This window comes from Prinia subflava, chromosome 12 (assembly GCF_021018805.1).
Source record: "Prinia subflava isolate CZ2003 ecotype Zambia chromosome 12, Cam_Psub_1.2, whole genome shotgun sequence".
Classification (NCBI taxonomy): Eukaryota; Metazoa; Chordata; class Aves; order Passeriformes; family Cisticolidae; genus Prinia; species Prinia subflava.
Window position 1 is genome coordinate 15,324,270 of NC_086258.1, and position 27,125 is coordinate 15,351,394.

Below are 27,125 nucleotides of genomic sequence, written 5' to 3' on the forward strand. Positions count from 1 at the left end.
AACAGCCTTTGCTCTCAATTAACTCTGAAGAAAAGTAGAAATCTTTTCAATCCTTCTGAATTATCAGCCCTTCTTTCATCTGTTTGGGTTGGGTTTTTTTCCTGTGTATTTATACAGCTATAAAGAATATTTGGGGATACCATAATTTACAACCATAAATTAGGACCATGTATTAAATTGCTTTAAAAGCTAAGATTAGAAAACAGGAGAAAAGTGGTGTTTTATTTTGAGGGAGGAGGTAGCAATTGGCTACAAATACCCACGGTAAGGGCTGCATCTAATCCTTAGCTCATCCTGTCACACACTTCTGGCTGCAGATTGATTTGGATGTATCGAGTGTTTCCTAGATTTTGGTTACAGATATAAAAAATCCAATTTTGCCACTCTTGATTATACTGACCAGCACATCCTTTGGAATTACTCCTTAAGGCTTAACTGAATTTTGTTTGTGAGGAAAAATAACATATGGTGGTAAATGAATCCTTGAATCTAGATACAACAAAATTTAGGGCCAGCCACACCCTGGATTAGGTCTGTTTTATATGAGCTAAAGATACTCCCAGGTACCTTTGACATGCTGCTGACCCCTGCCTGGCTGAAAGCAATATATGTGTGCAGTTACCCAGATGGGGATCCCAGCATCTTGAGCAAGCACGAGGCATTATTTGGGCTCCAGGGAGAAGCAGCCACTGAAGCTGCAGGCAGCTTTATGTGAGAATCTCCTTCTCAGGAAAATATCCTTATTAATAAAACAGTAGGGAATGCAGAAAAGCAGATTTATCTCAGGGTAAAATGCTTCTCTGGGAGTTCCCCGAGGAGTCAGTAGCAGCTTGCTATGGAACTAACACAGCTTTTACTGCCGCAGCCATGTGAATGAGAAATATTTCTGTGTGAGGAGCAGTTAACAGAGGCACAAGGCAGAAAAGCTGGGCAAGCAGAACCAGTGCCTTGAGTAACAAAACCCACAGCTACTGGAAAACCTCCTGGAAGGTTCTGAGTATGAAACAATCCATGACCTAATTAGGTGGCACTGTTACTGAAGAATAGAGGAAGAACAGAAAGAAAGCAGGGGGAAGATTAAGGCAAAAGAGACAGAGAGTCCTTAATGCTCAGGAGATGAGTCCAAGATGGGGCTGACCAACCCCAATGCTTTATTTAACACACACAAACACTCCGTGAGGGAGGAGGAGGCACAGATGAAAGGAGACTTGCTCCATGCTCACAGAAAGTCTCCTCATGGAGCACATTTTATACACTGACTCTGAGCGACCTTGTAGGAAACAAGTATCACAGTGAACTGGGCCACAACATGATATGGATGTGATCTAATCTGCATCTTTCCCACAATGATTCTCCATCAGCCATGGCAGAAGCACAGCTCGGAGGCAAACTGGCACCTCTGAGCCAGCCAGAGCACAGTTACTTGGGTGACACAAAGCAGTTCCCTGCAGGAACAGGCTCAGCAATGCCAAAGCTGCACCAAACCCTCGAGGCCATCACACAAGGCTGCAGGGGAGTCACCAGAAATATCCATATGGATACTGCTGTGGAGTGCACAGCCTTTTCCAAGGCAGGAGGAAAACCCAAACCATCTAATCAACAGCAGACTACACCCAAGGAGTTCACCACACACCGCCCGAACCACCCTCTGCCCAAGGGAGCACAGGACACTCCTCTCACTCCCCAGGGCTGTCAGATTCTTTCTGAAACAGCAACAGGCAAGACTTTTAATTAGGGTGCACAGTCCCAGTGCTGACTTCACTGAGCTCTGCTGATTTAAAAGGCAAGGTTCTGGTGTCTCCCATGTGATACTGGAAGTGGAGAAAAGCAGGGCAGCCAAATCCTTGTCACCTCTCAGCCCAAGAGGTCCCCGGCTCTGTCACAGCTGCCTTCCCACAGACACTGCTGTGAGCAGTTCTGGGCAGGGAGAGCTGATGAGGTGCAGCAGTCTCATCTGGCTGCCAGTCAAGGATGACAGCCCTCACTTGAACTTCACATTCACTCCAACAGGGAACCAAAGCTACGGAGATTTGGCCTGAGCCTCAGATGTGTGAAGTCTTTGAACCAAGTTCCTTTACACTCACAGTCCCTGCACAGAAAGCATTTGTACAACTGCCTGATCAAAAAGCATCGATAAATTGAGTCATGACTGCCCTTCCTCTCACTGCAGTGTTCACTGCTCCCAAAGGATCTGAATCCTTCACTCACTGTACTCTGTGACTCATCTCCTTCATCCCCACACCAGGAGCGGCTGGGAAGTGCTGCTGTGTCGGGGGGTGGCACAGAGGGTCCCTGTCCCTGGCTGAAGGACAAGCAGACACACTCAGCTCCCTGGCAGCAGCCTGAGTCACCAGCCAGCGCTGATGGGAGCTGTGTTCCTCAGGATACAGCTCGAGGCAGCTGAGCCGTGAGAGAACTGAGCATGAGGAGCTGTGCCCCTGCCCTGGCCTTTCCCTAGAGCACACAGGTACCACTGCAGGCAGCTGGGCCAGCCCAGCCCTCTGCTGTGCCCGTGAGGCTCACAGCTCTCCCTGACCTCGTGGGAACGTGCTTCTCCACAGGATGTGCCACGTCTGTGCACACCTCTGCCCCAAAATGCTTCAAGCAGGAGTGCAGGCATCCCTGCAGCGACTGCTGTTTGCATCAAAGGCGTGGGGAGAGGTTGCCATGAGCACCGCAGCAGCCAGCCATGCCCACCCACCCCAGCACAGCCCACGCAGGCACATCACATGCCAGGGAGAACGGCTCTGTGTGGGCTCTGCTCAGGGAGATCAGCTCCTTCCCTGAGGCCACACTGACGCTGTGACAGAGGCTAGAGATGGATGCAGACAGCCCTATCCTAAACCAGCCATACAACCACAATCATATCCGCTCCTCTGATTTGGGATAAATCTCCAGGTTTTCCACAGTCACTTCTTACTCCACTAAACACAAACACAAACACTTCAGAAAGCAGAAGAGCTCGGTGGGAACAAATCCTCACAGCAGATTTCAGTTCTGCCTAAGAAAATAGACACCATAGGAAACAGGGGACAGCTCAGCTCAGTTTTTCCCTTCAAGCCTGATTCCTCCCAGCCTCTGCCTGCAGTGCCCAAGGAGTGGGAATGGCTCCCTGTGCACTGCAGGGCTCCTGTTGCATCAGCCGTGCAGGGGGAGATGTGCAGAGCCACGGGGCTGTCCCTGCTCTGCTGTAGGTACCACTGCACACACAATGCCACCGGCTCGCCCTGAAAAGAACGAGCTGACAAAGGGGGAAGGGTCAGGCGCTGCTTTCCCAGTCTCTGAGGTTTTCTAAGACTCGGCTCCTTCGCTCCCATAGCTCAGTTAATGGCTAGTTAAAGCAGCTTCTCACTAATTGAAAGCAGGCTTCTGTATGTTTTAACTGTGCGTTTTAGCCTGATTTACATCCCTGAACTACAGCGCGCTTAACAAAGATGACTTCAGAGGGAAGAAAACATTCCTTAATTTAAAATTGTACTTACAGAGAGTGACTGCGAAAGTCTCTACGGGAACCGCAGTGTCTCTGAAGCCCGTGTCGGCAGCAGCAAAGTTTTCTCTCTTGCCTTGCACTAGTGGGGTGTGAAGCCAGAGCTGGGACACGCTCTGTGTGTGTGCTGATGAGGGCTCTCCACTGTGTATGGTTGCCAAGACACCCGGGCAGGCTCCAAAGCTCCCAGACCTCGCCCTGGCCAAGGCATTCCCAATCAAATGCTCCTTTCAGCGCGGCCACGGCACCACACAGGGCTGCAAACAGCATCGTCTTCTCCCATTCAGGTAACAACAAACTTCCGTTCTGTGCTCTCACCAGTTTGAAATATTGCTTACTAATGAAACATTTTCTGTCTGGAATGGTTACCGATGTTAAAAACTATGGTTTGGGGTTTTTTTTTAATAAATAAACTTTCTGCCTCACCCCCTGCTTTGAGCTGCTCCGAGATCACAGAAAACAATGGCAGGATTGAAGTGTGCCCCCAGGTTTGATGCTGAAATCTGCAGTGGAATCAGTTATTTCTGAACAACTGTAAGAATCCACTATGCCAAAATTTCATGATCGACAGGTAAATGATTCTTGATGGAAATACAGGGAACTCATAAAATGAACTCCTGCAGCAACACACAATTAAACTTCTGCATTATGGCAACAGGTCCTGGACAGTCGGCTCTCATGGTGCTCAGGTTTTTCTCAAAGATATCACAGTCCAAAATACAAGATGTGTGAAATTTCAGAGAGCAACAAATAGTCAGATCAGAGGAAAACAGGAGTTTCAAGTGCAGCAGAAGCCAAAAAAAATACGACCTCTCTGCTACCTCTCAAATCAGTATTACAGGTGTCATTTAGGGCTCTCACCCTTTTGAATTTGCTGTCCTCTCATCGTGTTAATTGTGTTAATGGTGATTCCATATCTTAGTGGTGGTTAAGAAGGAAAAGGTTCACAGAGCTCATGGAAGCCTGTGCAAAACCAGAAAAGGTGAATAGACATTAAGAATCCCATTTGTGGGATTAGTGTTACAGCTGATCCTAAATGCACTCCAGCCTCCTTGTTCAACATTAATCTGTGTTTCTACAGGCAAGTTGGCTACAATAAGAATATTTACATTATGGAAGTTAAATCAAAGCATTTTAAAATTATCAGCATGGCTGATCTGACATGTTGGGGTTTTTTTCCCTATTGCTCACAAACAGTTCTGAAAATTACTTCTTGAATTAGGGTAGGCAACATTTTTCAGTATCTTTCAATTTTAATGGTATAGAAAACATACTTCCTACCATTTTCTATCATTTAATCATAAACTTGACCAACTTCTAAAATCCAGATTTCTGCAACAATGGAAATTCATGAACATTGAATTTTGCTGATAGGGGTTGCCTCAATGTTTGAGGATCAAACATTCCTAATATTTAAATTTTCAGGGAGGATATATTTTAATCCTCTTCTTTCCTCTACAGTTACCATTATGGGTGTGTAAGTAACTTAAAATGAACTCCTTGTACAAGACCACGTGTAGTATGGCTGGAGTAAACCAGTTAAATGTCCCCTCCCAGCAGGGCCTCAGTTCCTGACTTCATAATAGGGTTTTACAGGAGAGTTGGAAGCAAAAGGAGACAATGAGGTCAAGAAAGCACCACGGGAAGGTAACTCTGGTTTTACATCTGAGTTTTCACACTTCCCTGTACTCTCAGACACACTCTGGAAGAAGAATAAACTGCTCTTCTGCCACTGCAGAAAAACACTCCTGGCACTGCATTTGCATTGAGCCCTGGAGTGTTCTGCCTCTAACCAGCTTCATCACTGCCCAAAAGAGATTAAACGTGAATAGTTCTGCCAAGAAGATGATTATCCATTAACAGAACTAGTTCTGGACACGCTGGGATGAGGCACCTGGGACAGCTCAGCTCTTTACACACAGATGCTGAAGGCACACCACGCTCAAGCAGGCAAGGCTCAGTTTCTAGGTCAAATCACTGCACAGTTGGGCCTGATGTCCATAAAATTTAGGAACACAGAGCCAAGGGCTACAGGGCAGAGGGTGAAGACAGTTCTCCAGCAGAGTCAGGATGTCCTGGGATGTGAACTGAGAGGGAAGAGCTCCACACTGCTAAGACTTTTTTATTACACTTAAATAAACCAAGCATGTTTAAAAATGTACCTCTCCCATTCACTATTTCCATGAATTTTTCAGTAGATCTAAGAAGGTCTAATTCTGAAAAGGTAAATTAACTCCTTATCTGTTCAAACTTAAAGCTTTTAAAAAGCAGGCCTGAAGTCTGGAATAAATTCACCAGGCAGCAATGTCTTGACCTTACAGAGGAATATTTGCTTAATGAAACCACGGTTTTATCAGACTGTTTCCTTCTGTTTCCTTTCTGGTGGGTAATGGAAGCTACACCCACCACTTCACTTTGACGTGTGTAACCCAGAAAAGCCTCAGCTCGCTGTAAAAACGCCAAGTGATACGTTGCTTTGTTAGAAGATGCCTCAGGGCTCTTGTCGCATCCTTCTAAACACGTCAGGAAAAACGAAATGCATTGTTAACAGCTAGTAGAAAAGCACTACGCATTAGTCATTCTTCTCCTGAATGGAAAAGAACAATTTCTCATGAAATATGGTTCCCATTATATTCCTAGATTGCTTTGCTGGGTAGCTGCCCTGTCTTTCACAAGCCTCAGGCTGAAAATAGGGATTCTGGAAAAGAAATTTTGATACTCCTGAAAAGAATGAAAGGAAAATGTGAACGTTCTCACTAGATGAATTTTGTAAAGACTGGTGTCAATCAGTTTCTTGAAGTGTTCTTAAAGATTAAACAAATAAAAAATCAAGTAAAAATGAAAAACTGAAACTTCTACTCTTGAAAGACATCAAAATGAGAAACTCTGAAATTCACAAATAATTTCCTTTTTCCTGAGCCAAAACGTTGTCAAAATCAGCATTTTATGGACATTTCAACTTTGAGAGAAAACAGCTTTACCAGAGAATTTGGCACATCTAGCATCTCAGCCAGAAATGCCAATGCAAAAAGAGAAGTTGAGAGACACGCAGAGAAGGGACAGACCCAGCTGGAGGGGCAGGGGTGCAGTGTCTGTGTGCCCAGGGCTCCTCCAGTGCCCTGTGAGAGCTCCCAGGGCTCCTCCAGTGCCCTGTGAGAGCTCCCAGGGCTCCTCCAGTGCCCTGTGAGAGCTCCCAGGGCTCCTCCAGTGCCCTGTGCCAGCTCCCAGGGCTTCTCCAGTGCCCTGTGCCAGCTCCCAGGGCTCCTCCAGTGCCCAGTGAGAGCTCCCAGGGCTCCTCCAGTGCCCTGTGAGAGCTCCCAGGGCTCCTCCAGTGCCCTGTGCCACCTCAGTGGCCGTGGCACCTCTGTCCTGTGCCCAGCTGCTCTGCTGGGTGGCTCTGGAGCGCCTGGGGACCCCTCTGCGATCAGCTACTCCCGCCTGGCCGGGCTGCTGGCCCTAATGCTGCTTTTGTGGCCCAGCATTGTCCGGCAGAAAGGCTTCAGCTGCTCCTCAATGCCTGTCAGAGCACACTAGGGCTGCACTATAGCTGAGGTTTTGCTTGGTGCCACAGCAGAACCACGGCTATTTATCCACTCTCTTATTTCCAGTTCACACTCCTTCCGAGCAGGGCGCACAAAGACACGGACAAATGGCAATTAAATCAACCACAATGGGTTGTGTTAACTAGTGGTAACTAAGAAGCCACCTTGATCCCTCTCTGCGTCTAAGATATTCACCACACGACACCGAGGCCTCCGCGCACAAAGACTTTTCAATTTCGGATTAAACGTGTTGCATTGGAAATAGCTCTGGTAAGCCCCAGCAGCAGATTACAGCTGGGAAAGAGGGACAAATGAATGGCTGGGGGAAGTCACTGGGGGTAAGCATTTGCACTGGAAGAAGGGGTGCAACCAAACTCACTATTCTTAAAAAGGTTTTACCACCTTCCCATGTTTCTGGCACCTGCAAACTGCCTGGAGGACAGAGAAATTCTTCGGACTGGATCTTTTAACAAAGCCCGATTCTGCTTGCTGGAGTTCAGTTCTTTAGGATCAAAATCTGAATTTAAAAAATCCTGCTCCTTCTGGGGTGGAAAACCTGCACCAATAAGAATGAGACTAAGCCCCAGCACAAGAGGAGAAGGCAGACCCAGGGCAGGGTGTGAGCTCTCCCCAAGAGCACACTGAAAGTTGCAGTTTTTCACATGAAAACTTTATTGGCTTCCAGTTTGCATGATTGCCTCTGAAAGCATGGCTTCCTCCTTTCAGGATTTTCCTGCAGAAAATTTTGCAAGTTGCTCTCCAGACGATTCACATTTAGTCTTAGAGACTATTTTTAGCTGCTTTTATTTCAGCACACGTTCTTGGAGAGCCCTTGCTATTTATGCAGTCGACATTTCCCTCCTCTTGGCTCCTCTGGGGAGAAGCTCCACGAGGCAGCTTTTGGGAGCAGAGCCTGCACATCACTCCTCCTTTTGTGTGCTCCACACAGCAAAGCCAGAGCACTCCTGAGGTTGACAGCAGCAGTTTTTATCACCATGAAGACAGATAATGGAAAGCAAACACGCCAAGGAAAATCAAACACACTCCAGCTCCCCAGAATGTTTGCAAGGCCATTCTCAGGCTGGTTTGGGCAAAGGTCTGATGATCTGGACACTGAAGGCATAATCACGCAGCAAATAAGAGAGGCAGTTGGGTACAACTGAGCAATAAAATCATGAGAAAAATGCTGCAATATGTCTGGGGTAAACAGGACACCAAGACATGAAGTCACCTCTTTGTTAGGGTCACACAGCTTTGGAAAAATGGGAGATATTAAATTATCAGTGGGTCCACAGCCAACATCAAGGTAGGTGTGCTGTTCGAGCTGGACAGTGATGTCTTACGGATTAGTTTTATAGTGTTGACACAGATATTATAGGATATAGCTAGCAACAACTCAAATCACACACACCTAAATAATGTTTCCACCCCAAGACGCACCTCTGCCTTGTATCAGCTTTCACTGATTTCTTTCACATATGGGAATAGTGCTGAAGTATGAAATCATTTTTACACTGGTAAAGTCCCATGGATGAAGGTCTGTCTTGCTTTAAAATGCTTTTTTAATGAAACACAAAAGATTAATATAGTAAAGTTTCTGCTGCTCTTCCAAATGTGGTTAAAATTTTTGAATGAGTCTGAATTTTTGACTGGATAGAATTTGGATTCCTGCATGCACACACAGAATCAGGACACATCGCAAACATTGGGAAATCCAACTAAACCAGAAGGGAATGAGCTGGAGGCAGAGGTGAAAAGCAATTTCAAGATACACATGTTAAGCAATTATAATTTTTATCTTTGCAGTCTTCCCTGGCTTACAAGTAAATCTCTATCATGGAGACATTCAGCACACTCTAATATACAACCCCATATTTTAAGAGCATCCTGTATATTGATCCCCAAAGTATGGCTCAAGCTCATTATTTTATAATCTGCTAGGTTAGGAAGAGCTCCTGGGGAGCCAACATATGGATGTACTCTGAGCACATTATCAGCTGCAGGGCAGCAGCTCAGCCCACTGCACTGAGCAGTGGAGCTGGGCACACTCCTTCCTTTAATATGGCAGTAATTAGGGCTGCTCTGTGGTTCAGTAGACTATGAGATTTGACAGACCAAATTTATCCCAGGAGTAATTCAAAGAAGGTGGAGGAGTTACACTGAAGCCATGGCCCACTGTGCTCCTCTCCGTGAAACTTCTGCTTGAAAATATTAGTTATTTGCACACTGAAGTCTGGGCTACTAAACAGTAATTAGACAGCAACATGGGAAAGAATTACCTGATTAATTAGTGAGATGATTAATTAGTATGCTGCCAAGATACGATTATCCTGGAACCAGGGAACACACCATACTTTTTCTTTGCTCCTTATGAGATGACGATGGCAACATAAAGCACTTCTGCCATAAATCTCTAAATGAACATCACAAGAGCACAGGCAGCAGCACCCAGTACCCAGGGCTTTAATGAAGGCAGGAATATGCAGGACAGACTGACACAGCTCAGTCCTGCCACAGTAGGTCACACACAGACAAGGAAACAGCTTCACAAAGACACCTGCAACACCCCTCAAACACACTAAATGCACCACTCCTGACACCAAGTGTGCAGCCTTACAGCAGGAGAGAAGCAATTTCTGTAGGCATCACACTTCAAGACCATCAGTTCCAAATTTCAGCAAATTTTGCAAATTGCAAATTTTCTTCAGCCTTGTAAATTTTATAAATGCCTATAGGGACTGGAGGATAAACAGCACAAGCACCTGTGGCTCCTGAGACACCAGGAAAGGCAGGAAGGCTGATGTGATAGGGTAAAGTAAGATTTCCAAAACTGGCTGCTTCCAGCAAAACAGCCTGACCTGATCAGTTGAACATGCCTTTTGTACAAGGGTGCAGCAAAGTTATAATGCCACCCTTGTGCAGTTTTCTAAAGTAGATTTGACACCTACCAATCTCCCTAGCCCAGCAGCTCCCTAAACTAGTGCAGGTAAGCAAGACAGGCATGTGCCTTCAGCACCACCAGAGCTTTGATCCTTCCCCTGGCTGAGCAAGGCAGCCCTGCTTTGCTCTGCCTTCCATTTGGGCAGGCTCTGAAGACAGAGGAACAAGGAAAAGCACTCTGGAAAATTATTAGCCTTTGAAATTCAGTATCAAATTCCACGTACACGCACAGAAGTACTGCTCTTATAGATGCTCAGGTAGAAAAGCTGGCCCAGCAGACAGGGCACCAGCTAATACCCAGGTACCTGTTCCCACTCGATGATGGACAACTTTTGTGACCTCAGTGGTATGCAGGCACCTGGCTTATCTGGAAACCAATCTGACTCTGCTACTAACCTGGGCCTTATCCCTGAACAGCTCAATTTATCTTCAGACTTGGATGAATAATGATTTTCTAGCTCCCAGAGAAGCTGCAACAGGAATTCATTAGAGCCTGTGAAGCACTTTGATAGTATAATAATGGAATAAGTATTGTAAATAGTTTTTTATGCTAATTCCTTCATCTACATAACTCTGGCCTCAGCCTCCAGGAATTTAACTGATACTGGGTGTGTGGAATAAATCTCTCAGAAGCTACAAGCCTCTGTACCAAGCTTGCAGATCATTCTCACATCTCTCCACCCGTGTAGGGCCATCCCACACTTGTCCCTGCAGGACAGGGGAAAGCAGCTGCAGTGAGATGATAGTGAGTGATAGCCCCAGTGCAGTGGGAATTGTGCTGCTTCCCACAGCTTCAGCACCAGCCTTAGGGGGAGACAAGAAGGAGACCAACCCCATTAAAATCCCCTAGTGACTATGCCCACCCAGCTCTCTGGGATGGACTTGTGTGGGCAGCTTTCCCTGGCTGGTCCATTGTTCCAGCTGGGGTCTTCCCACTCCTCTAAATAAATGCCATTAGCACTTCTCACATTCCAACCCTCCTGCTGGGCCAGCTCCTGGCAAATCCCTAATTCCAGATAAACCAAAGCAGGAAGGCCCTTCAGAAGCATCAGGAATAAAGTCCCTGTGCATCCTGGTGACACAAGGCCTCCCAGCCACCACCCCCCTGGGAACCCTCAGCACTGCAACCAGGGTGCTGAGCACACTGTGCTGAACTTTGCCTCTGTGTCACCCCTTAGCTAGACAGCTCCCAATTAACAACCTTGTGTGGGCCCAACCAACTCCAGACAATATTTTCAAATGTGACCACTGTGAAAGGAAAAAAAAAATAGGTCAAGGGGATTATGCAGGGTGACTAATGATTGCTGCATGCTGGGCTGAGATGTGAAGTCTGGCTGTGTTTTCAAAGGTGCATAATAATATGTCCTTGTCTGACCTGTGGTGCTGTTGACACTTTTTCTGAGTTGATGCCTTCTCACAAATCCCCATTAGGCTGGAAGCTTGAACGCCCACCGTGAATGGGAGCCGAGTGGAAGGGCTATCAAACTTTGCAGAACTCCCACTAAAGTTTCATTTCATTTCTTAAAAGCCAGGCAGCAGAGGCAATTATTTAACTTAGTCAAGCCCTTTTGGAGTTATTTGCTGCGGGATGTGGCTCCTGTTCTCAGAGTTGGGGCAGGACACAATTCCATGACAGTTCTCTGGAGTTGAACAAAAGATTAAGAGGAGGGGCTCTACTCTGCTCAGTAGAGCTGGCAACTACGGCCAGGTGAATGTGCCCTGCCAGCCAGCTTGCCATCCACCCAGTCAGAACTTACAGTTTTATCCTTATTTTACTGGTAGAGAGGACAGCATCGTATATGGAGGGCATGGTTCAGCTGCCCTTCCCAAAAATCACAGGAGGTTTGTAGCAATAGGAAAATGAATTCAGCTGTTTTCTCTCTTGGTCCTGTGTTTAGCATTAGAGTCCCTCCAAATACACCTTTAATTAACAGGGAAGTCAGAGTTCATTTTTCTTGGCTGACAAATGTTCATTAGCCAAGTATTTGTATCAACTTCTTAATCCTGGTCACAGAATTATGCCCCTTTCTAGCTACAGAAATTGGAAGAAAAAGCAACTCAGCTATAGCTCAGCCAAACCTACAGTTCCCCGCAGGAACTCTGGGGCAACAAGTGCTGCAGCAGCCTGAGAGAATGACAGAAAGCAGCCTTTTGTTTCTATTATGGTCCCTTCACAGACACTGAGACTATAAATATCACCAGAGTGAAATTTCCTCGACAAACACAAACCTACCAGGAAAAACATAACCTCTGGTTCAGCTCCACTGTGAAGAGGAACTGGGAGACATTTGGTGTCAGACAGCGAGGCCTTGCACATGGGCTGTTGGCAGCCTGGAAGAGCAGGCTGTGATGAGCCAGACTGGCTGATGCTGGGCTGAGCCTGGTGCAGATCTACTCTAGGAGGCAAGAACCTTCAATTCATACAGCATTTATTTCAGGATGCCTCGGGGAAAACTCTCAGCTTCAGCTGAAAGGTACAGCTGCCCAAAAAAGCTCATGAGTGTGGGCAAGGCTGTAACAATATTAGCACCATCCAGACCTTTCAGATTGATTTGCACCTTTTGGGTAATGTTTGCATTTCTACAAGGCATGAGGATGGGCAGCAACTAGGTACATCCCCTAGCTGCCTTTAGATAGACCAGTTTTAATTCCCAGGTGAGTCTACACTGGCCAAAGGACAGAAATTCCTTGCTATAGCAGGAGCAGAGCTCTGTGACTGAGCAGGTATGGCCCAGGCAAGGCCTTTCATTGGCTTGGCAGTGAGACAAGCAGAAACATTTAAGTGCAGTTTCATAACACAGTGGAAAGAGAAAGGTGGTGATTTACTCTGCCACTTGACTGACATCTTCCCAGGTGACAAACCTGTGGCAGCTCCCACAGCCAGATAACCCTGCTAAGTGTGATTCACAGTGGGATGGTTGTTGATCCTTGTGCTGAACAGTTCAGAGGAAAACAAATATCTGTGAAAGGCAATATTTATCTATTAGTCTCATAAAATACTCTGCATTACTGATTTCCATAAAAATCAGATCTCAGAGGTGCAGTGAAATACTGACTTCATTCATTATTCAGGTCTCCTCACTTTTTCACAGTAATAACTAGTCTGTGAAATGTTCTGAGGAGTGACAAGCCATTTCAAATTCTGAAACTCTGAAAACGCAAAGAGAACCCTGTGGAAGGTGAAGCTGTAAGAGCTGGAAGGAGGGATACATATGGGTAAAGCTCCTACTGTAACAGTCTCAAAAGAAACCCTTTCCCTGAGAAAGCCTTTCCCCCAAACAATCTGTGGAGTGACCAGAGACTGATGTCCAAAGGTAACAAACGAGCAGGATTCACACCAGGGCTGTCTCCTCACCGACTCTCAGGCTCCACGGCTCAGGACAAATCCAAACCTCTTGCAAAGTCAAACAGTTTGTTATCACAGTCTTATTTGCACAGGCTGACACAAGCTCCAAGGAATCACCCTTTTTGATAGGCCTTTTCTACTTTGTGCACTCCCTTTCCAAACCCTTCCTAGCCCTGGTGGTTCAGAGCCACCAGATTCACACTGCCAGCCCAAAACACTCATCAGCATTTGCGTCAGCTCTGTATCAACACTGCCACGGTTATATTATTATTCCAACTTAAACTTCCTAGCAGCTTATCATAGCTGAGCTCCAAAACAAGCCCAGGATCCAGGGTACACATCCACCCAAACAGGCTGCTCTGTCTCAGGCCTGCTCCCCAGCTGATGCTGCAGTCAGCTGGGCGTTTACAGCAACAGCCTGGGTAAAAAGGTGTGCCAAACAGCAAGTCTGGCAAATTAAATCCTAATTAACGAGGCCTCTCAGGGGCCTAGTTAATCTTGCCTAGATTTCTGTAAACTTGGAAAATGTAACAATTGACAGTTTCTTTCCTATTCCTGCTCTGTAGCTGTTGGAGCAAGGACAGTTTCACTCCACTTTAGCCAGTGCCAAAAGTGGTTTAGGTCCTGCAAGGAAAGAAATGATCTCCCTGTTCCACTGAGCTCAGGATGAACCTCAGCAGCCTCTTGCTGGCACATAATCGCTCAACAGAAGCTGCATTTCTCAGCATCCCCATCCTAGACAGGGCCTCTGTGTCCCTGACTGAAAGAAGGTCAAATAGCCCATATCTCTTCTTAATTTTTAATCGCAATTTCATGCTGTTATTTCAGCTGCTGGAGGCACTGTGGCACAAATCCCCCAGGAGTAATTCCTAGATACTCTCTTGTAGGCTGGCCTACTTTTTCTTCCTGTTCAGTCACAAATTGCTTCTCTGAGCCCAGATGTGTGATAGTGATGGCAAAGCCTGCCTGCACCCAAAGACATTCAACATTGCAGCATAAAAAATAATAATAAAAAAAATCACCTTTTGATTCTTCTCCAGTTTCTAAAAAGAGACAGGATACTTAAGATCTCATTTTAGCTCTATGAGCCCAGCTGAGTACAATAGTTTAATTTTAAACAGTTCTGTTGCCTCTTGATGCAGGGCATTGCCATGGTCCCCCCGTGGCACTTCTGTGACACTTTGCTGTGGCAGTCCCACAGTGGGACCAGGTCACAGCCCTGCCAGGAAAATCTGGGGGGACACCTGAGCAAGCAGGACAAAGGCCACATGCTTCTGTAGGGACTTAGGATGTGGCAAGAGCTGGGACTGACACGAAAGACAAAGGACATAGGAAAGGTGTCCTGGAGCCTTCAAAACTGGCAAAAGAATTGGGCAATTTCATGAACTGTCTGGGTCACTTTGGTGGCAATTCTTGAGGCTACTGAAATCATGTATTTGAACCCTGAAATAAAGTCTCAGCCCAGCAACAGCTGTGTGACAGAAATGACTCCTGTAAGATTTCACCTAGGGAAGAATGTTTTTATTTTAGTGGGAAAATTTCTAGCAGTATGTGCAGCTATTGTTTTGAAAAATGAAAGCTGCTACCTTCAAAAAATGACAGTGCTCTCAGGTTCGACAGAGAAGTTAAAAGGCAGAAAAGAAGCAGTCAGATCCTTTTTGTTTGCTTGTGCAATGAGGGATTTTGCTGGTTTAATCAGCTAGAACAGCCCTCTGTGGCTGACTTGCTCTTTACAGCTTCATAATAACCTGGAATCTTGGTTTTATCAACCAGCTTTTACATGTTCACACAGAAATTTCTTCTTTTGAAAAAAAAAAAACAAAAACAACCCAATCAAACCCACAAAAAAAACCCCAACCAATTTAAACTGTTATTTACTAAAAAAACCCCAAACCTGTATTTCAATTTTACAGCCTTACCACTGTAAATATTCCAAGAAGAAAGATGATTGTGGATTGTCCCACAGTCTTCCATAAATGAAGCAGAAATTTCCCCAAGCAGCAAGGAGAAATGATACAAAGTAGAATAAGAAATTAAAAAAAAAATCAAGAAAGAAAGAGCCAGTGTCAATTTATGAACAGGAGGACAAAGATTTCCTTGTCACACAAGTGTCAAGAGACCCAGTGAATGCTGTGTCTCTGCCCTCATCCAGCTACTTTTATTACAGATATTTTGGTATTCCCCAAAGGTCGTGTATCAGTCAGGACTTGTTCACCACCCTCTGACTGAACAGTTGCATTTCTTTCATGGGAACACAGAGCAGGGCAAGTGCTGTCATAATATTTCTTTGCTTTTGTTGCTAAGAATGCTGTACTCAAAACTCACCACAAATTAAAGTGGACGGATTTTCAGTACATCGAACAAAAGGCAAAAGGCACTAAACCACAAAGCCATACTCACCTGAAGGATTAAATCAATAAGGATGTGACTTCCCCAATAAAAGAGAGCAACTTGTAGCTTTCAGTCATTTCACAGCTTCTACCTAAAGACTGTGCCACAGCCTAAATTGGTTTATGCAAGGATGGGAGGAATATTTTGCCATGGCAACTGACAATTTCAGAAAAAACACCCCCAAAACTGTGCTCTGTCAGAAAATCAGCAGATAAAAAGGTTGAAGATAATGCCTCAGAAAGAAAATTAAGGTTGAGACAGAAAATGTCTATTAAACAGTGGTTCTGCCACAGAGAGAGGTGACAGGCTTCAAAATGGTAAAGCTCTGAATGCTATACAAAGCTCTACCTGGGCCACAGAAAAGAAATACTCAAAAGAAAAAAGAGATATAGATAACAATAAGTGTACAGAAGTACTTTCCTGTGGATGCCTGGAAGGATGCTCCCATTGGAGGAGATTCATCTCTGTTGCCGAGTCACAGCTGTGACGTCTGAACCAGGCAGTCACACTTCCCTGGCTCAAACCCAGCCAAATTTAGCCCTAAGAAACAGCAAATTTTAACTCAGACAAGACCCTGTGGGGAGAAAACAATCTTTGGCCCCTCGCTGATTCTATTACAGGAGACAAGTGGTTCACCTGCAAGAGCAGGTGTTTAGAATTTAAACCAGCTAAGTGGCAGAATTTGGATAAAAACACTGTTCCAAATTCAGCCCAGATGCTGGATTCTCACAGGGCACTACCTGGATCAACACTCTGCACTGAGATTCTGCACTCTGAGGGCTGCAGCTTCCCTGCCAGGCCACCCCCAGCCCTGCTGGCCTCAGACACTGGGGCTGCTTTTTGGATGTTGTGCCAAGAACTGGGTGGGAAAAGATTTCTCCAGAAGCTCCGAGATCTCAGAGTATTTTCTTGGCCCAGCCCAGGATGAGAAAATAAAAAACCTCAGATTTCTCTCTAAAGAAAACCCAAAACACATTTTGAGAAAAAGAACTATTTTTGACCAGGCCAGAGTGTCTCATTTCTTTTGAGTTATTTTATGTGTGTTTTATACCACAACTGAGCAAAAATGAGTGAGGGAAAAATTAATTTCCACTTTAAAAATGTCAGTGTGTGATGTTCCACCAAACCAAAAATGCAAGCTGGTTTTAAAATAATCCTCAGTCTCTTTTATGGCTGTGTTTGGTGGAGTTGGTGTTTATTTTGTTGAAAGGTGCCTGCCTTGCCCCAAGTGCAGAACTGCTCATTCTCAACACCCCGGCTCTTCAGGGCAGCATTTCACAATCAGCCTGAGCAGCCAGAGAGGCAGGTTACTTTTATGCAGGTGTTTTGACCACGGACAGTTATTTTTGCATGTATGCACAAACATAAAAAATAAAATTCAGAATACTGCCAGGTGAAAGCAGGCAATTTCCATGTAAATGAATGCCAAATGGGGACACACTGTGCTCTTCATTGCTCTTGGTAATTGCTCACTGGGGGTTTCTCAGCAGTTGGAGTTAATGTTGCCTTTGGATGCTCAAAAAAAAAAAAAAAGGAAAAATGAATTGCTGAGAGTGTTGGCTGTAGAGGTTACAATAAAGCTTGTCACTGATGCAGACAGTGTACACTGCCTGTGTAAAATCCTGCTAGGAACAGGCACTTCTTTCTCTCTCTAACTGCAGCTAGCGTGTCTGTACTTTACCAAGCTTTTCTCCCACCTTACCCCTCCAGCGAGGATTCAGAGGATGAACTCAGAACAACCCCAGAGTTGATCTAACACCTGCCAGAGTCTAAGGAGTGTTTCTACCAATTTCAGCAGGGCTGGGATTGATCCCAAGGCTGGGCCTCCCCAAAGGCCATCTCTGGAGATGCTGAAGGTACTTGTTTCTCAGGGGATGCAGCAGAAGCGGAGGGGAAGGAGAATGTGGCAGATTTAGGAGCACAGGTATAACACAGCCTGTGGATGGACAGTGCCACGGTGGCAGCAGGACACAGGAGCCCCAGCAGCCTGGCAGGGGAGCATCTGCAGACATGCACGGTGTGATCCCAGGGGGCACAAACAGGGAGGGGAATCTTCACAGACACTGAGCATCTGCAGGGCTAAAAACACAGTGGGAGCCAGCAGTGACTGAGAGTGTGTGGGTGCTGCAGAAAACTGGAGGCTGACAAGAAACAGGGGGAAAAAGCTTCAGTTTGATTTAATACTGCTTGTCCTTACCACACAGACTGGCTTCTTCTCTTGGCCATTGGTTGGAAAGGTATTTCCACCTAAAGCACTTGTGTGATTTTTCTGTTAAGATAGGAGTGTCCCTGCTATTGCTGCCACAGAAGGTGGAAGGAAAGATGCTTTTCACATTAACAGATAGGCAACACTTGTGCTTGATGTCAGGAAAAAAACTATCAAGAAAACCCTTCTATCAAACGAGGTCAGTTATTATGCCAAAGAACACTGGCAACTCGATGGTCAAGGTGCAGTCATTGCTTCTAAACAAAGAATACATGAGATGAAAATTAAAAATATTCTGGGTACAGGCTTTCCTGCTACCTTCTTCCACAGCCTAGTGAAAAACCCATTTGTATCACAGTGTGTTCACAGTGCAGAAGATCCCCTCTGCCCTGACACAGGTGTCTGCAGATATCCCCAAGCAGCTAGTGGGGAAAACAACTTTTTTCAGAAGCTGGTGAGGGATTCCTAATTGCTACTGAAAATATTTTCAAAGCAGCAGATCAGCCAGCAGTCCCAGCTCCATCCCAGAGGCAAACACAATTTATTTGTCATGTTTCAACAATTTTTCTGCTGTTCATACAGTGTAATTAATCACTTGGCAGGCAGGGGAACACACAGAGGACTGAAAAGGCAGCTCATTCTTTGATATGCAGCGATCGTCCTGTACTTTGGTAAGAGACAAATTCACTTTTATTTACAGATGGGAACGGAAAAAAAAAAGGTACATGGCAACTCAATACAGCAGCAATTACTAAGAAATAAACAGCTTTGATTAAAAAAAGGACTCTGCCATTATTGCACCTTACAACTTGCTCTTCCACAGGGTTTGCATGTATGACTTTTGGCCATTGATTCCAGATGAAAAGGCAACAACTCACATGTAAAAATAATCTGTCCCTTCACAAGGAGCACTCAGAAGTGCCCTGCTAGCTGATGGTGAGAGGCTGTAAGATCTGTCACTCAACCCCTTCTTCTATCCTCTACTGGAGTGATGTAGATTCAGGCTCCCTTCAAATTTGAGCAGCCAAAATACACAATGTGAAGGGCTGACAAAGGAGCTGCTGTTCTGATTCTCATTTCCCTAAACTGAGGTGCTCAGACAGAAGAGCACCCAGACCCACACCACTGCTTCTCAGGGCCTGCAACACGAATCTTGGCCAGGGAGCTGCAAAAGCAGCCAGCCTAATTCCCTGTGCGTCCTGTGGCCAGTGCTCCCCGCTGGCTGGGTGCCCGGGAAGGCTCCGAGCCAGCCATTCGGAAATACGAGACACAGGCACCCGGCTTTGTTTGGGCTGGCTCAATCTGGGCCTGGGTTTTCACACACAGACTTCAGATGTGGACTTTGTGTTGGTTATCATCTCCAAAATGCTGTCCAAGGGCTCTGAAGTGCTACCAGATGCCCGCCACAAAGCAAACTGGACTAGGGAAACTTTTGTCTCCCTTCAGACTGGAGCCAAAACAAGAGTTGAGGCCATAGCAGCAAACACTGGGAAAGGAATTTGGGATGGACAAATTGGCTTCTAGCAAATTCTGAGTATTTCTGTTATCTCTCTAAAGGCTGTGAGAGGCAGAAATTATACCAATAAACAGTACTTGACTGAAGCAGTGCCTCAAATGGAGCACAGTTCAGACTTTAACCAGACTCAACTCACAGGTAGACAGAAAAGGTTTATTTGTAGGTCCCAAAGCTGAAGGACTCTAGAACTGCTGTCTCCTAACTGCAATCCCATCCTCTGAAGTTTCTTTGGACTAGCTCTCTCAGGTCCAAAGAGAAAACACACTCTGCAGCCTGAATCAATGCTGATGGAAGTCACTGGGACATCCTGTAGTAACCAAGTTATGCTCTTTATATTCTGCATATCACACCTTAACGATCTGGAGCTCAAAAGCAGAGCTCTCCATTTGCCTGTGGTATCACTCACACAGCCTCTCAGTAAAGGCCATTAAGAACCTTCCATGGAATGGCCTTTACATTTTGAATTGCATACACAATAGGATTTTTTTTCTGCCTTTTTTTTACTAAGTTTTCAGACATTAAAAGCTTGTTGGCTTTTGCTCTTTGTTTATATTGAAGAAAAACAGTAAAATCAGACCATTTAAAAAATATAAAATGCCCCAAGCTCCTGGTATCAGGGGGTTTTATATATCCCTTTAAATTAATTGCACTCGGTTGTAATTAAAAGCTGGAGGCTTGGCAGTTTCTTCTGCCCCATTTGACTCAACAAATGCAAACAGCTGGATCAGTTCAGCACCTCACAGTGGCTGCTGCCACTTCATCCCACATCTTGGAACTACCTTCAACTCTTCAGTTTGCTGCCTTTGGGCTTCAGAAAGCTACAATACAGGGAGGGGGCTCTTGGGAGGGGAAGAAAAAGTGAGAGCAGAGGACAGGGGAAAATAACTTGTGCCAAGGATAAATCTCCCCTTCCTTTCAAGTCATCGTGTGAATGCAGAGACAGCATAACAATCAACCAGCTCAGTACCTGCCTTTGTGTAAGCACAGCCCCTCGGGTGGAATAAAAAAGATGCATTCCCTTTTAAAATATCTATTGGTACCATCACAGCAGTTGTGTCCTTCTGCTGCCTGGGGATTTGAGTGCACCTGAGAATTAGAGAGATGTGCAAAGGGCGTACTGGGGTGAAAATCAGATTAGACAGGCTACCACCATTTATGCCAATGGGAGCTGCCCATAAACTCGATTACAGCAATGAGTGTGATTGAGGAATTCACACTCATTAAGGCCCGGGAGATGCAAGGACAGCTTTTTGTTTTCCCTATGTTCTTCCTTGGGAACGGGAAACGAAAGCCGTGAATGGTGAGAGCCTCAAATCCACCTGACCCTCAGTTCTGCTCTGCTTCATCAGCTTAAGAATTCAACTCCCTGCCACAGCGGAGGATCCTTAGGGCGGCAGCAGAGGCAGTTCAGCCTTTTCCCAGTCTTGAGCTGACATCTAGTGAACACTCTCCAAACTGCACCTGGAGATGGAACCAGCCGCTCCGGAGGGCAGTGGTGCAGAGGAGCGCTGGGATAAGCACGGGATGCACGACACCATTCCCTGTCCTCTGCCCACCACGACAGCTCACCTGGCCTGGGCAGGTGTGGAAGGACCTGGTTCTGCTCACACGCTGCACAAATCCCGCACTGGCTCCATTAAAGTGGGCAAACACTGCTGCAGGACCCCACTGCAGGGGTGCCACCCCCTTCAGGGACCATCCAGGGGGCTGGGGGACATCAGGAGTGACCAGCAAGGCTCCCAGCACAGCACTGCCAGATCAGCTCTTTCTGAACAGGGAGGGTCACCCCCTGTCCCCTCCCTCTCCCAGAGGCACAAATGGGGAACCCAGCAGCTGTTACCAGAATTAGCAACTGCAATTCCCACCCTCAGGCTCTCCTGGAGGATGGAGGGCAGAAGAGGTGCAGTTTGCAGAGTTTTGCCGTTTGTCTTCACGAGCTCTCATCAGCCCATCTTCCCGTGACAGCAGATGTGAAATCTCCAAGGAATACAGACCCAATTGTCACCTGCATTCAGTGTCAGAACCAGCCTGCAAGGTCTGCATAGCAATAGGGGAACACTGAGTGTGTGCAGAGCCCGTTTTCATTTTATAGCCTCCATCAGCTACTGCAAACCCAGCACTTTGGTTTATGGCATCTATTAAGGTAACCAAGCAACGGCATGTGGGTATCTGTGCCATCAGTTACAAAAACCAGGGCTTTAGAAACAAGCAGAGTGGTGATGGACACTGAGGTGCAGGAAATGTCTCTGTATTTTTTGTATGGACAGTGGAATCCGTTCTGTGTAACTGCAGGCAGTGGTGTAACATCAGCTCACCAGCACACTTATCACATCCTTCCTCAATACAGGAGAATTGTCCTCACACTTCACTACCTGTGAAGCAAAATGCTTTTCCTGTTGATTTCAGTATCATTTGCAGTCTATAACACCACTGACACATAATCCTTCTCTGAATGTACGACATCAACTGTACCTTTAGTCTTTACATGGGTGGAGGTGGTTAAAACAAAGTAAAGTGAAGGAGGGACAAAGAGATGCTAAAAGGAAAACTTAGCAGTGCTCTACTTCTTAGACTGCACAGACACTGGCAAATGAAGGATACAAATGAGAAACTTTAATGGTTTAAAAATATGCTACACCCACCAGCCAAAATACTATCAAAGGTTTCCAGTGGTGTATTGCTCCTGCTTCCCAACAGCTGTTGAGTCCCTGTTTATTATCTGCAGAAGGTCCCAGAGGACTTGTTCACCTACAAAGTTCGACTGATTTAATCAGATACAAATCAGTGTTTTCCACTTGTGAGGCACCAGTGAGCTTGCACAGGGATCTCCCTTCACAGCCAGGTGAATACTGAGGCTCGTAAGAGGAACACTACCTAAATGCTAAATACTTTCCTACCAGTTAACCCGTGTTAAATGCAGCTAAAACGGTATGGACGGCTTACAAACAGCCACGAACCTAGGAAGGAAGAGTTAATAGGGCAGGTAAAAGAACAACATTTACAATGATCCAACTACACATCACTCCAGAGGCCTCCTCAGCCCACTAAAATGAGACAGAATTAGTGCTTCTCTTACCTGGTAGTAGTAATCAACATATTCTGGCTGGTAGTGCTGGGGCTCAGAGTTTTCAGGAGATAAGACATCTTTTAGTAACTCTTCACAGCCTGGCAAAGAGAAACAAGAGGAAATCGTCAGGCCAAGAGTCTATCTTCCATTACATGGACAATGGAGTAAGAAACACTGATTTGTAGCCAATCTGTATGCACAAAACCTTGGAAGACAGCTTTGGGGATTTATTTAAATAGGTGTAACACAACTCTTCCTTCTGCCCAGCACACTTTCAACCTGTGGAACTTGGTGAGTGCAATTATCTCAGCATGGATACACTGGCCTGCAATGGAAGTGAAAGCTGAGCACTGCTTGGCTTGTGGGGTGCAAACTCACCTAACCAAACCCAGGCTCCGGAGTCAAACACTGGATTTGCAGGCTTGGCATAAGCTGGCAACTACTGCACATCAGTGTCAGTGGAGCTGCTTCTGATTTTCTGTGGTCAAAGTCACAAAGGGGCAATGCCTAAGTGTAACAAATCCCCCGTCAAAAAAGCTCTGTCAGAGTGTTTGGCAAGCACATATCTATGCACTGCAACCAGAGACTTTAAGCTTCTGTGTTTGCTTTTGTTAACAACCACATTAAGAGCTGGAAAAATCAATGGCTGTGTTTCCCTTGGTCCTTCTCTCATCTGAAAATCTGCGACAAATATAGAAACACTGAAATCACCAAATGCCTCGTTCCCCATTAATTACAGTGACTGCGCTTGGCAGGCTGAGCTGCAGAAGGCAGTAATGTCACACCAGGTTATTTTAGAGCACCCAGCTCACAGCCTTGGGCCCAGACTGTGTGAAAACTTCTCAGCAGGTGTTGTGCACTATCCTACTTGGAAGCTGCAATTGCCCAGCAGTTATTCCTCCCTTCCACCCCAGCACTAATGCAATATATTTGGCTGTGACATTACACAAGGATACCGCTCACAAAGCAGGGAGGAAAGAGGGTGATGGAAGGAAGTGTGAGCTGAACAGGTTTATACCATTAGCTGACCTTCTCTCCATATAAATGATTAAGATCTGTAGGGATGAAAACATGTTGTGGTTATGGAGAGGAGTCCCTTGCAAAAAAAAAAAAGGAGTACTTTAGAAATCAGAAAAAATGACCAGATGGAGGAAGCCTACTGGGGGGATCACTGTGTTGTCTCTGTCTGCCATAGACAGGCACATGTCAAGGCAGCACCTGCTGAATGAAAATATCATTAAAATCTCAGAAGTGTCACATGGACAAAGGCAGCAAGACTGTTATCCTTTTTCAGCTTCTGCAGCAAATTGAGAGTCTCAGGTGGTACTGAGCAGATAAATAAGGATAAATGAACCTTTAAATGCCCACTTTGCTGGAGAAATTAGTGGACAAGAATGTCTGGTAGGGTCACTTCCTAATGAGGAGTTTATCTGCTAAATTAGTGTGTCACAGTCCAGACAGAAAACAAGAACAATCAAGGTTTACTCTGCCAAATCTCAATATGGAAATAGGAAGGTACTGGACAAAGATTTGTTCTTTGCTAGCAGAACCACTCCGGAGCAGATCCCTGTGTGCTGAGGTCTGCAGAACTGCCGTGGTGGTTATTTCAAACTGTGCAGCAGTGTGCACCCAAGGCTAGAATCTGTCCAAAAATAACCCATTGCAATGAAGCAAAGGAATAATTCCTGGCTACTTCAAGGACCTCTTGCACTAGAGCTGTCCTATTATTGCTATAAATTCATTTTCCTGGAAAAGGTAGAACTGAAAGCCGCTTACATGGCTGATTAGAGATATTTCATTTGGATGTCTACCTGTATCATAAGATATTAATGTGCTCAATGTTCTCTCTCCTTTGCTGCACTTGGGAAAATTTCATCTACATTTCTGGGCAGCACTTGGCAAGAAGACTTCGCTGCACTGCAATAAGAGTGAGGCAGCAGACAGAGGAAAGAGTAACCCAGGAACAGCTCCAGGTCCTCGTGCACCCATTGCTGCAGCTCCACTGAAGGGTGCCCTTTATGGAGAAACACCCTGTGAAAGGCTGTGCTCGAGGTAAATCACTGTGACACAGACTGGCAGCAAGCTTGTGTCTGGAGAAAGGACTAAATAATCAGATCACAAAATGAGAGTGGCCAGAGGCTGCTGAATTTTCTTCCCTGGCTAAAGACACCTGATGAGCCAGCACAGACGCAGCTTCTCTGTCCACTCAAGAGACTCTTAAAAACGTGGATGTTTACGAGTCCTAGTTTAACAAAGCACTGAGTCACTCTCAAGTCTGGTCTGTCAAAATTAGCTGAGTTTAAAAATATTTATCCTAATAGTTCAAATACAAAAACAAACACAATTCATTTGGCCAGAACAGGGTCGTCTTTAGTCCTAAGCAAAGATGATGAAAGTCATTTACAAGTCACTGAGGGGAAAGACCTTTAACTTTTAACTTTTCCAGTTCACTCAGGTTACTAGACATGATATCCCTTAGGAAATTATTTTACAAATTTACAATCAGTTTAATTTTAAAAATGGTTTTCACACCCTAACAAACATTTAATTTGCAAACAGATATTCTGGCCACAAATAAACTCCATTTTAGCAAAGCTGTTTCCTAAAAATTCTCCAAGAAGGAGATTTAACCCATAACACATCAGACAATTTGCACAGGCAATTAAGCAATTTTAATACTATAGGAAATCAAATCTGGTTACCTAATTGAATGTAGTTGGTTTCTGGCATTTTTCCTAACAGCAACAGCTTTTTACTTTATCTGCCCTTGAATCTTTATGGTGTATCATTAATGGTTTCAGGGTGGATTTAGTGAAATTTAGTTAAGTCTTAGAAAACTCTCAAGTACTTTTAGCAGTAAGCAACTTCAGTTCATTGAGCAGCTACAGGAGAATTAATTCCAGGAGAGCTCAGCTCTTCCAGTCACTGACAGTCCCTGTCCCTGGAGCCACCCCAAGCACCAGTGCTGTCAGTGAGTTTTCTTACCAGAACAGATAGATCCACCCAGTTACACAGACAGACCATCCCCAGTTACAGCCCCACTGGAGTTTGAGATCTACAGCTACAATGGGTTCATGTGGGCTTTGGGCTTTTCTGATGTGCTCTACTGAAATTCCCATGCTGGTGCAGCTGTCCTGGTCCTAGATATTACAGGAAAATAAACTTCCTTTTACATGACTGCAACATACCCATCTCTTGCTCCAAGCTGGATATTCAGGGCAAAGCTGGTACAACACTTTTCTCAGCTATGGGACTGCAAATTAGATTTTATAATTAGTTGAAGGAGATGGCCAAAACTTGGCACTGGTTTTGTGAGAAATATGTTTGCTTGGAGCATCTGAATGAAACCATAAAAGCTATTAAGAAAAAAAATAATCTCCAGTGCGACAGAAGGTCAGAAATAGTCTGCTTTAGAAAACTTTGTTTTGAAAAAAACCCATCAAATTTCATACTGTATTACTTTCATATTATTTCACAGTCCAAATAACCTGTCATAGTCTGAGCTAGCAGAACAGCCAACATCCCTTTTGGAATATTTTGAAACTTTGGGCAAATCTGTATTCTTGGAATTTTCCTTAAAAAATGCTAGGAACTCACAGAGAAAGATACCTACTTTTTAACTTTTAGCTGCTTATATATAGCTGCTTCTAGAAGCTTTCCAACCAACTGCAGTAATTGGATGCCTCAGGATCTAGGGAAGCACAGAGATGGATTTTTGAAGGCACATAATGGTCTGTGTTACTATTTTGAAGATTCAAAGGTTGCTATTGCTGCAGGTGGGGAAGTGTATAAATTCACAGCTGTGCTTCTTCCACACTGTTAATGAATATGAAGGAGCTCCTACAACTCTCCATTTTCAAATTTCATAACAGAACACAACTCAAAAGTCCTTAAAATTTCTACAAGATGAGGGAAAGACTCCCTTGCTCCAGGAGAACAACAGGCTGTATGATTTCATCTGAAAAAACAGTGACTCTGCTAAAGCACACAGATTCACAAATGCATAAATGCTCTGTGCTGAAGTGACTCAGTCTCTCCCATTACAAAAGCCATGACCCTCCAAGGACTACACAGCAGTCAGCACTGTTTTCATGGTTAAAATAAGCTATAAAGTCAGAACACATCTGCCTTTGTATTTTAATTCTGTATTAATCTGTGTTCATACAGTACCCTCTCATCTCTGTGAGCTGTAACACCGAGGGCAGTAGGGGGAGCTCCCCATTTATTTGTCAGGGTTTGGGTACTTTTAACCAGAATATCAAAGCAAAGAGACAATTGGAAAGACAATAGAAACCTTAAAATACAAGGAACAGGTCAGACTCATTTAGAGCCTGGTCCTGCAAACATATCTGACTGTGGGACCCACCAGCCTGCAGAGCACAGGGAATGAACAGCTCCACTCAAGCCTTCAAGTATTACAAGTGGCAGAAAATATTTACTGGATCAGTACAACACAAATTCAGAACAGCAAAAACAGCCATTGGCTGTGCTGAGCAAACAGTAATGGTTCCCATGCTGACCCTGCTGAAATTAATGGGAATTCAGCCCTTGAGTGATATTCTGGCTGCTCTTGGTGTCTCTGAGCACTGCCACAGAGCACTTAGGGAAGAGGCTACAGGTGTTATTTCAT

The 27,125-nt window shown here is 45.1% G+C and overlaps 1 protein-coding gene across 3 annotated transcripts in view; it reads right to left on the reverse strand.

The window, feature by feature from the left end:
• The window catches only part of RAB11FIP4 (RAB11 family interacting protein 4), a 101,961-nt gene that overhangs the window by 44,936 nt on the left and 29,900 nt on the right, over positions 1 to 27,125 (reverse strand). For 2 of the 3 annotated variants that reach the window (XM_063410151.1, XM_063410149.1), the window contains exon 3: positions 22,505 to 22,593. In XM_063410151.1, the coding sequence (XP_063266221.1) occupies positions 22,505 to 22,593 (89 nt within the window). Of the gene's footprint in view, positions 1 to 3,482; positions 3,625 to 22,504; positions 22,594 to 27,125 lie in introns of those variants that run through there. The other variant, XM_063410153.1, reaches the window with a different exon arrangement.